General features: G+C 41.9%; 2 protein-coding genes across 2 annotated transcripts; both read left to right on the top strand.

Moving 5' to 3' along the window:
- The first annotated feature begins 1,683 nt into the window (after positions 1–1,683).
- On the top strand, positions 1,684–2,649 carry LOC116824987 (olfactory receptor 6E1-like). The gene has a single exon (XM_032780664.1). It carries the CDS (start codon positions 1,684–1,686, stop codon positions 2,647–2,649), a length of 966 nt encoding a protein of 321 aa, XP_032636555.1.
- Positions 2,650–9,074: 6,425 nt separating this feature from the next.
- On the top strand, positions 9,075–10,052 carry LOC116824988 (olfactory receptor 6M1-like). The gene has a single exon (XM_032780665.2). It carries the CDS (start codon positions 9,075–9,077, stop codon positions 10,050–10,052), a length of 978 nt encoding a protein of 325 aa, XP_032636556.2.
- The last annotated feature ends 1,604 nt before the right edge of the window (positions 10,053–11,656 follow it).

Genomic DNA, 11,656 nt, shown 5'->3' with positions numbered 1-11,656 from the left:
ATTTATGTATTTGGATGACTCATTCCCATCCCATCCTTTGGGCAGCACTGAAAACTATCACACTAAGTAAGAAAGGGTCTTTTTCTTATGAGCTCTGTGAACTCATCCTCAAGTTCTTCTTACTCTCTTCACATTTAAATGACTTTGGAAGACCAATATATGTCATTCTACCTACAGGGAATCTTGCAGATCTTAATTTCCTTTTGCCTTGTTGTTGCATGCAATGGCTGAAAAATGCAAAGCCACCTAGATGATACAGATGTCCTTTAAAATTCATAGGAGTTAGGCAACAAGATCCCATAGCTGGCCATGAAAATCCAACACATTAGCTCTTCCATAATGGGGATCTTAAATTTTTTCAGTGCCAGTTCTCCCTTCTCCATCCTGGAATCCTTCTCCCCTATAGCTGGGATGTAACCAGGAACCCTTCCTGTTTAGCAATATGGGAATGGCAGAGAGAGGGGGAGTCTTAGTCCAGGGATAGGAAATACTCTCTTATCTATTGAGCAACATCTTATGATTTGGGAGATGTGGAATTCAGCACCATCCTCAGACACAAACTCCCTGTGTGATCTTGGGAAAGTCACTTCATCTAAGCTGATCCATCTGTAAAATTCAGATAATACCTCACACGGGTGCTGTGACAATCCACCAATATTTGCGAAATCCTCCGATATGAGAGTGATAACGGTCCCATGTATCAGAGGGGTAGCTGTGTTAGTCTGGATCTGTAAAAAGCAACAGACTCCTGTGGCACCTCATAGACTAACAGATGTATTGGAGCATGAGCTTTCAGGGGTGAATACCGACATGTGTCTGATGAAGTGGGTAGTCACCCATGGAAGTTTATGCTCCAGTGCATCTGTTAGTCTATACGGTGCCACAGAACACTTTGTTGCTTTTTAAAGGCCCCATGTAGTTCTGTGTACTTTGTAGAAACGGAGTAAGATCTCTTTAAATAGTTGGTGAGCTCTCTAGTTGTGCTCACTGTGTTCTAAGATTTAGAAGGCACCAGAAAGCACTGAGAGGGGCTGTATGTATAAAGCCAGGTGTTACTTGTTTGTGAATATCAAGTAAAGACAATTATTTGGAAACCAGCTCTTTCCTCAAGTTTAATTTGTTATATAAAATACAATAGACGTATCAACCTAGTTACCCTGGGAACCCATGTCCTCTGTCAAGCTCACTAATTCTCTATCTCCTTCCTTAGTGTGTGATACTGAGTGTACAGCTTTTCTGTCTCACAACCCTCCAGAACAGGGATCAGCAACCTTTGGCATGTGGCCCACCAGGGTAAGCACCCTGGCGGGTCAGGCTGGTTTGTTTACCTGCCACATTGGCAAGTTCAGCCCATCGCGGCTCCCACTGGCCACAGTTCCCTGCTCCAGGCCAATGGGGGCTGCAGGAAGTGGCGCAAGCCAAGGCATGTGTTGGCCGCCACTTCCCGCATCCCTCATTGGCCTGGAGCAGTGAATTATAGCCTGTGAGAGCTCTGATCGGCTGAACCTGCAGACACGACGGGTAAACTGGCCCAGCCCACAAGGGTGCTTACCCTGCTGAGCTGTGTGCCAAAGGTTGCTGATCCCTGCTCCAAAACATTGTGGTTGAATCCATAAATGTGATAAAGGTTCATGCGCTTATTTTTTTTTGTTGCTCTTTCTACAGGGAAAACTAAAATTGGAAATGGAGCAAGCAAATGAAACCACAGTGGCTGAATTCATGCTCTTGGGGTTTTCCGGAGTTTGTGACAAATTTCAGATGTTTCTTTTCTTTGTTCTTTTACTGACCTACTTGGTCACACTAACTGGGAACTCATTAATCATTCTGATAGTGTGGGTGGATCACCGACTCCACACCCCTATGTACTTTTTCATCAGCAATCTGTCCTTCTTGGAGATCTGGTTCACCTCGGTCACAAACCCAAAGATGTTGTTGAACTTTCTCTCAGACAACAAAACCATCTCATTCCTTGCCTGCATGGCCCAGTCCTACTTCTATTTTGCCCTGGGAGCTAAGGAGTTCATCCTTCTCGTAGTCATGTCCTTTGACCGCTATGTTGCCATCTGCCACCCATTGCGATATGCTGCCATCATGAAACAGAGACTCTGCATTCAACTAGTTTTTGTTTCTTGGGTGGGAGGTTTCCTGATTATAGGTTTACGGATGGTCTTGGTATGCAAGCTGAGATTTTGTGGACCGAATGTGATCAACCATTTCTTTTGTGACAGCACCCCACTTTTCCAACTGTCCTGCACTGATACCCAAGTAATTAAGAGGGTGGATTCCATTTTGCTGTCAGGCATAGTGTTGACTTCATTATGTTTAACCATGATGTCGTACGCTTGCATCTTCTACTCTATACTGAGAATTCCATCTGCCACGGGGAGGCAGAAAGCCTTTGCCACCTGTACTTCCCACCTTACTGTTGTAACGATGGCCTATGGAAGCTGCTTTGCTTTGTATGGCAGTCCCTCTGGATACTTATCTCTGGAAATCAACAAAGGACTGGCTCTGCTGAACACTGTAGTGTACCCATTCCTCAACCCCTTCATCTACAGCCTCAGAAACAAGAGTGTTAAACTTGCCCTGAGCATTGCTTTCAGTCATAACAGGACAAAGTTGTTCCCCAAGTTGTGTTACACTTCTTGATGGAGGCAGGACATGTAATAATTAGAAAAGCGTAGTTCAGTGTTGCAACATGTAGCCAAATTCTGTGCAATAGCCTTTTCTACATCTTTTTTAATTTATTTATTTCGTTTTTTTAAAATAAAGTTTGGTCAAGTCTATTGTCTGGGGGAATTAATTCAAATTCTTTATTTCATTCTTCTGAAAAGTGCTGGACTAGGAAACACTGGATGTCCATGTGTATTGCTCCACAGAACAGACACAACATTGAGAGAAGCAAGTCACACTTAGTTTATAACCACTAAGTGCCTCATAATCACTGATGGGTTTTACCTTCACAATCTCACCCCTCAGCTTTTATAGATGGGAAAGTGAGGCACAGACTGGACTAAGTGCCTTGCCCACATTTACACATGAAGTAGTTAATTTGGTCTAGAATTTTCAAACTAGTTTTTATTTTGGATTCATTGGAAGTGTGGTACCTTCCTCAGGCTTCTTTGAAAATCTCAACCTAGTTTCTTATATCTCCATCTTACTTCCGGTTGGAAAGTTTTTAATTAAGGCCCAGATCCTTCTCAACAGTTCTAACACTTACTGCTAGGTTGTCCATTTTGTAGTTGTGCAATTGTTTTTTTCCCCTTCCTAAGTGTACTGACTTGTAATTGTCTCTCTTTAATTTCATCTTGTTGATTTCAGACCAATCCCCTAATTTGTCAAGGTTATTTTGAATTCTAATACTGTCCTCCAAAGTGTTTGCAACCCCTCACGGCTTGGTGTCACCCATAAATTGTATAAGCACTCTGTTAATTATCCAAGTCATTAATTAAAATATTGAGTAGTACTGGACCGAGGACTGATGCCTGTGGGACCCCCACTAGATATGAACCATTCATACCTATTCTCTGCGTACAGTCTTTAAACCAATTTTGTGCCCATCTGATAGTAATTTCAGCTAGACCACATTTCCCGAGCTTGCATATGAGACTGCCATTTGGGATTGTGTCAAGGGCGTTACAATCTAGATACATCACCTCTACAGCCTCCCCACATTCGTTAAGCCAGTAACCCTCTCAAAGAAGGCAATTAGGTTGGTTTGGCGCAATCTGTTCTTGACAATCCATGCTGGCCTCTGAGTGCGACCCTCCCACCCCATTATACATTAAAAACACTTTTAAATAGATTTAGCACCTTTATAAATGCTGGATGCAAAGCAGAGTTTGGAGTGGAGGCTGACAGCTTGTGACCCCCCGTGTAATAAATTTTGACCCTCTGAGTGGTCTCGACCCCCAGTTTGAGAACCCGTGATATAAACTTTAATTGTTACTGCAATAACACCAGTTGTCTTGACTTGGTGTTGCTTATCTTTGGATAAAAGTCTGTTCTCTCTTCTTCTTTAGTAGCGGCCTCCAAGATAATACTATTCCCAATCTTCTATTGGAACAAGAGGCCAACATTTCCATTTGATGGGTTGGAATGACATTCTCTTTACCACATCTCAATATCAAGAAATTCACACAAAAACATGGTATAACGCACATACAGATGCTCAACTCTTTCAGTCTAAAACACTGATTTAGCAACACTGAAAGGTTTTGGAAATTTCATGTTGGCTTCACTGAATTGGGTCAACCACATTAAAAAAAAATCAAAATATTTCATTGCAGCATTTTCCACATGAAATGTTTCAAGTTTTTTGAGCAAAACAATGTTGTCTTAAAATGTTCTCACTTTTATTTAAAAAAAATAGAAATATTTTTAAAGAGTCAAAATGGAAACAATGCATTTTGGTTGTGTCATTTGACACAAGAATTTTTTTTTTTACTTTTGCATTCACAAAAAATATTAATTTTTTGGTTCAACCTCAAACCATTTTTTTTTCAATTGCAAGCTAACTGAAAGTCATTTTTCACTCAGCTACACTCACAAACACACACTAATTTTCTGTTCCACCTACAATCTGTTTGTTTAAGAATATAACCAATAGAAATGCTTTCAAAATGGGTAAAACATTTATGAATATTTAAGAGAAATATTTTTCAGTTTGTTTTGATAGCAGCATTCCAAATGTTGATGGAAAAAATCATGAAAAAAATCTAAATTTGGGAAATTCAAAACTTGAATGAATCACCCAGTTCTACTTTAAAATTTTATAGTAGAATTTTCAAAGATTCCTAAGGGATTTAAGCACCTGAATTCCATGAGCACTCTGCACCTAACTTCCTTAAGCTTTTTTGAAAATTTGAGCCATAAAAAGATGACCATTTTTGTGTTCAATTTGGGCACATATCTCATGATGTCCTATGAGATTTCTTGCATCTAGTAATTTCCCACTGGTAATGCTGGAGCTCAGATGATGTTGTAGCACTTTGAAACCCCTTATTTATAGAGTGGCTGAAGGCAAAGTTTATTTCCCAGATGGACAGAGGCAACATGCTGAGAAGAGCAACAGAGACAGAGAGAGAGAGAGAGAGAACAATTCAGTGAAAGAGAGAGAGGTGTTTCTTCACTTCTAAATGGCAGCATCCATTCTTCAGCCAGTCTGAAAAGGTAAAGGTCTGTAACTGAGGTGCACCTATTCCTATTTTGTGATGTTCCACAGTCCAGAAATTCATAGATTAGAAGGGACCAGTCTGATCACCTTGTCTGAAATCCTGTGTAACACAGGCCAAGAACTTCACAGGAAAAACTCCTAGAGCAGATCTCTTAGGAAAAAAGAAATCAATCTTGATTTAGAAAATGTCAGTTATGAAGAATCCACCACAACCCTTGGCAAATTGTTACATGGTTAATTATCCTCACTGTTAAAATTTACACCTTATTTCCAGTTTGAATTTGTTGTATTTCAACTTCCATCCAATGGCTCATGTCCTCTGCTGCATGGACGAGTCCATTTGCTCCTCATGTCAGTACTTTGGACTCCAAGCAAGTCACAAGGATCTTAAACTTCTCTTTGCTAAACTGAATAGATTGAGTTCCTTGAGTCACTAGAAGGCATATAGAAGTAGAACTTTAGGTACTGCATTTATGTCATTGCTCTACAAAAGGGGCAAAAAAAGATTTGAGCAAGGAATACAGAGTGGTGGAGCAACAGAATATAGTAGTGAAATTCAGTCGATTTTTAGATTATTGAAGAAAAGGATCAGAGATGACTTTGTGGTGTACAAGTGCCTACATGGGGAAAAGATAGTAGAAGATTCCTTCATCTAGCAGAAAAAAATATCCCATGGCTGGAAGCTGAACTTAGACACATTCAAACAAGAAGTAAGGTGCACATTTTTAAGAGTGAGAGCTATTAAGTATTGGGGCAATTTACCTAGAGATGTGGTGGATATTCCATCAGACAAAGTCTTTAAATTGAGTTTGGATGTGTCTTTCTAGAAGATATCCTCTACTTCAACCGCAAGTTGTGGGCTACATGAAAATTACTAGAGACGATTGTATGTTTTGTGGGTTGCTGAGGGCAGATTAGATCTTTCTTTGGCAACTGATGAGTTGTGTGCTCTAGGGTAGTGACATGAAAGGCAATTGAGGCTAAATGTTAGGCACTGAGTTTTTTATTATAATTCTGATGCAAAAAAAATAAAATTTCCCAAATAAATAAGGGGTAATTAAAAGCTTAAAAGTTTCTGAGCTCAAATGTAGCAGTTATATTGAATAGGCTTATCATTGTTATCACTGATAAATATTTTATTCTCTATAGTCAATATAATGGGATTTATAATAAATACAATGGTGTTGTGAACATTTTTTATTTTAAGTGTTCACGAACTATGAAACATTGGAAAATATGATTCCAGGTCAAGCGTAAGTGCGGAGATGGGACTATATTAACTTGAAGTTGTATTGTGTGAGATGTTATAGAAGAGGGTTTCTCAAACAGGGGTTGCCACTTGTGTAGGGAAAGCCCCTGGCTGACGGTGTGTTTACCTGCCCCATCCGCAGGTCTGGCCGATCGTGGCGCCCACTGGCTGCAGATTGCTACTCCGGGCCAAAAAGTGGCAGTCAGTAAGTCCCTCCGCCTCTGCCACTTTCCGCAGCTCCCATTGGCCAGGAGCAGCGATTCACGGCCAGTGGGAGCCACGATCGGCCGGACCTGTGGATGGGGCAGGTAAACACATTGGCCCGGCCTGCCAGGGGCTTTCCCTACACAAGCAGCAACCCCTGTTTGAGAAACCCTGTTATAGGATAAGTTTTATGGAATATCAACTTTGAAAAAGACTCAAGGGTCATGATGAAAAATCACCTGAACGAGTGCTCCCAGTAGCTCCCAACAGCTTTTTGTCTAATGCCATTAGACAAAGTCTAATGCCATTCTTTGGTGTAAAATCTGGGGAATACTTAAAAGGAAAAGAGATGTTATTTTCCTCTGTATTTGGCACTGGTGCGACCACCGGTGGAATCCTGTGTCCCTTTTTGGAGTGCACAGTTGAAGAAGGATGTTGACAAATTGGGGAGTGTTCAGAGATGAGCCACAAGAATGATTGCACTTTGGGGAAGATAACTGATAGTAACAGACTCAAGGAACTCTAGGTAACTTGAGCACAGCCCCGGGGAACAAATAGTTCAGTCTAGCAGGCAAAAGTACAACTAGATCAAATGGCTGAAAGTTGAAGCTAGAAAAATTGAGACTGCAACTAAGGTGCACATTTTTTAATAGTGAGGGGAATTAACCAACTGAATCATTCACAAAGTGTTGTGATTGATTTCTCCATTCCTGGTAATATTTAAACCAAGATTGAATGTTTTTCCTAGGTTCTAGTTCAAAAGGAATTATTTTGAGAAAGTTCAATGGCAGAAGTTGTTCAAGAGATCAGACAAGATGATCATTCATGATTTTATAGTTCTCTACCTATCCCCCAATAATCCTCTCTTTTCCAAGATGAACAATCCCAGTCTTTTTAATCTCTCCTCATTTGGAAACTGTTCCATACACCTAAAAATTTGCATTACCCTTCTTCGTACCTTTTGTATGTCTAATATATATTTTTGGGATGTGGGCATACTATGGATTTATATGGTGGCATCATGATATTTACTGTCTTATCTGTTCCTAACATTCTGCTAGCTTTTCTGACTGCCACTGGACAAAGATGGCAAAGTTTGCTGATGAGACAAAATTACAGAAGATCGTTAAATGCAAAGGAGAGTTACAAAAGGATTTCACAAAACAGGGTGATTGGAAAACAAAAAAGCAGATGAAATTCGATGTTAAAAAATGCAAAGTAATGCACATTGGAAAACGTAATCCCAAATATACACGCAAAATGTTAGGGTCTAAATTAGCTGTTCCCACTCAAGAAAAATCTGGGAATCATTGTGGATAATTCTCTGAAATCATCTACTCAATATGCAGCAGCAGTCAAAAAAGAGGAATGTTAGGAACCATTAGCAATTAGTTAGGAACCATTAGTTAGGAACCAGTGTTAGGAACCATTAGCAAAAGGATAGATAATAAGATAGCAAGTTACATAATGCAGCTATATAAATACATACTATTCCCGCACGTAGAACACTGTGGGCAGTTCTAGTCACCCTATATAAGAAAAGATATATTAGAAATGGAAAAGTTACAGAGAAAGGTAACAAAAATGATTAGAGATATGGAACAACTTCCATATGAGGCAGGGATTCTCAAACAGGGGTCACTACTTCTGTAGGGAAAGCCCTTGGAGGGCTGGGCCAGTGTGTTTACATGCCCCATCCACAGGTCCGGTCAATCATGGCTCCCATTGGCCGCAGATTGCTGCTCTGGGCCAATGGGAGCTGCTGGAAGCAGTGGCCAGTAAGTCCCTCAGCCTGCGCTGCTGTTCTTATGACAACAAGTTAGGGGAGTAACGGCAGGGCCGATGCAACCATATAGGCAACCTAGGTGGTCGCATAGGGTGCTGGCATTTGGGGGGGCGCCACTGTCTTTGGCAGCGACTGCGGCGGCCGGATCTTCAGCCACCTCAGTTGCTGCCAGCATTTAGGCGGAGGGAGGCGGGGCAGGGGAGTGCGGGGAGGGCTGCCTGCAGCAAGTAAGGGGTGCGGGCAGCACGCAGGGGAACTGCTTCACTTCTCCCACCTCCCAGGCTTGTAGCGCCAATCAGCTTAGGCACCGCAAGCCTGGGAGGCGGGAGAAGTGAAGCGACAGCATGCTCGGGGTCCTTGTGCTCGTGTGCGGAGCAGGGGAGAGCTGGGGGGGGTCCCTCAGGGCGGAGGGGAGAGCTGCCGCCAGGGGGGTCGCCTTGGGGCAGGAGCAGAGGGAGCAAGGTGGAAGTTTCGCCGAGGGCACAAAACATCCTTGCACCGGCCCGGAGTAACGGAGTTACTAGGTAAAATCCTGTGTCATATGTTTTGTACAAAGTGGGGCTAGAAGATCAAAAGGGTTCATCTGGCTCTAAAATGTATGAATCTGTGAAAATGCCATTCACTTATTTTCACTGTTACTCTTTCTACAGCCCAGGCTGATGTCGACCATGGAGGAAAGGAATGAAACGGCTGTGTCTGAGTTCATCCTTCTGGGATTTTCCAGTCTTGGTGAGAAATTGAAGATTTTCCTCTTCCTGGTTCTTCTCCTCACCTATCTGATCACAGTGACGGGTAATGTGGTCATCATTTTCATAGTGTGGGTGGATCGCCGACTCCACTCTCCCATGTACTTTTTCATCGCCAATTTGTCCTTCTTGGAAATCTGGTTCACCTCGGTCACAAGCCCTAAGATGATGCTGAACTTTCTTTCAGTCAGCAGAACCATTTCATTCCATGGCTGCATGGCCCAGTCCTTCTTCTATTTTGCTTTAGGGATTACAGAGTTCTGCCTTCTAGTGGTCATGTCCTTTGATCGCTATGTTGCCATCTGCCACCCTTTGCAATACGCCACCATCATGAAGCAGAGACTCTGCTTCCAACTGGTCCTTGGTTCATGGGTGGGAAGTTTCACAGTTATAAGTTTACGGATGCTCCTGATTTTGAAGCTGAGATTCTGTGGGCCGAATGTGATCAACCATTTCTTCTGTGACAATTCTCCCCTCTTCCAACTCTCCTGCACTGACACCAGAGGGGTTAAGAGGATAGACTCCATTTTGATCTCAACTTTAGTACTGACTTCATTATGTTTAACAATGTTGTCTTACATGAGCATCTTTTTCTCTATTCTCCAAATCCCAACAGCCACAGGCAGACAGAAAGCTTTTGCTACCTGTGGCTCCCATTTCACAGCTTTGACAATTGTCTATGGAAGCTGCATTGTTTTGTATGCCAGACCTTTGGGAAATTCCTCCTTGGATGTCAACAAAGGGGTGGCTCTGCTGAACACCGTACTGTACCCTTTCCTCAACCCCTTCATCTACAGCCTCAGAAACAAGACTGTGAGACTCGCCCTGAGAGAAACCTTTAGTCGTAGTACTGTAATGTTATTCCCCAGTCTGTGCCATGCTTCTGGGTAGATATAAGAAAAGCAAAACAAACAAAAAAAATACCCACCACCATAATAAAAGAGTCAATCTGTTATGATTAGAAAATTATCTCTAATAGTCCTTTCTCCATCTACATTTTTTTAAAATTAAAGTTTAGTCAATTCTACTCTTCAAGGAAATAATTAGATTTATTCAATCTCTCTTGAAAATGCTGATTTATCACATACTTGAAACAAATGAGTAATTATCCACTGATCAAACACTTTACAGATCATACCAAGGCAAGCTTCCTTCGGGCTGCACAAAAGCACTTGAGTAACAGATATAAGCTAGGCACACATTTATTCTTTCTGTCTGTAGTTTGAGCAATCACAGCAATCGGTAAACTCGGGGGTTGTGCCGTATGACTGGAGAATTGCTAACGTAGTTCCTATTTTTAAGAAAGGGAATAAAAGTGATCCGGGTAATTATAGGCCTGTTAGCTTGACGTCTGTCGTGTGTAAGGTCTTGGAAAAAATTTTAAGGGAGAAAGTAGTTAAGGACATTGAGGTCAATGGTGGTAATTGGGACGAGTTGCAACATGGATTTTACTAAAGGTAGATCCGTGGCCCAAACCAATGATCTCCTCTTTGAGAAGGTGACGGATTACTGAGGACAAGGAAATGCACGGTAAGATCTAATTTACCTCGATTTCAGTTAAGGCGTATTGACACGGATGGAAACTGTTAGTTAATTTGGGAAAAGATGGGGTATGGAATGTGAAAGTTGTAAGGTGGATAAGGAACTTGGTTTAAGGGGAGACTCCAGCGGGTCGTTACTCAGGTGTGAAACTTGTCAGGCTGAAGTGAGGTTACTAGGGTCCCTTTCAAGGATCGGGTTGGGGACCGATTCTTATTTAACCTTTTTTTTTTATGACTTAGGCACAAGAGCGGGAATGTGTCTTAAATAAAGTTTGCGGATGACACGAATGCTGGGGTATTGCTAAACACGGAGAGAGGCCGGGGATGATATTCAGGAAGATCTGGACCACCTGGAAACTGGAGTAATAGTAATTAGGATGAAATATAAATAGTGAAAGTGCAAGGGTCTGCACTTAGGGAATAATAAGATTTTAGATATACAGTTGGACGCATCAGTTGGAACGATGGGGAGGAGAAGGACCTTGGGGTATTGGTTGATAGCAGGATGACTAAGACCGCCAATGTGATATGGCTGTTTAAAAAGCAAATGCGGTGTTAGGATGCATCAGGAGAGGTTTTTCAGCAAGGAGAATGGAGGTGTTAGTGCCGTTATATCGGCGTCTGTGGTGAGATCCCACTGGATATTGTAGTGCAGTTCTGGGTTCCATGTTTAAGAAGGATGAATTCAAACTGGAACAGGTTCAGAGACGGGCTACTAGGATGATCGAGGAATGGAAATCTGCCTTATGAAGGAGACTCAAGAGCTTGGCTTGTTCAGCTCTGGCCAAAAGAAGGCTCCGGGGGAATATGCTTGTCTTTATTAGAATATATCAGGGGGATAATCGTTAGGGAGGGAGGGAATTATTTAAGTTTAGTACTAATGTAGGCACAGGACGATGGGTACAAACTGCATATTAGGGGAGTTTAGACTTGAAATTAGACGAAGGTTTCTAA

Source organism: Chelonoidis abingdonii, chromosome 14 (genome assembly GCF_003597395.2).
Source record: "Chelonoidis abingdonii isolate Lonesome George chromosome 14, CheloAbing_2.0, whole genome shotgun sequence".
In the NCBI taxonomy this organism is placed as follows: Eukaryota; Metazoa; Chordata; order Testudines; family Testudinidae; genus Chelonoidis; species Chelonoidis abingdonii.
The sequence above is the reverse complement of the archived record's forward strand: the minus strand, read 5'-3'. Positions and strand labels throughout refer to the sequence as shown.

Coding starts and splice junctions, on each gene's coding strand:
- LOC116824987 (XM_032780664.1), top strand. CDS start 1,684: ATGGAGCAAGCAAATGAAACCACAGTGGCTGAATTCATGCTCTTGGGG.
- LOC116824988 (XM_032780665.2), top strand. CDS start 9,075: ATGTCGACCATGGAGGAAAGGAATGAAACGGCTGTGTCTGAGTTCATC.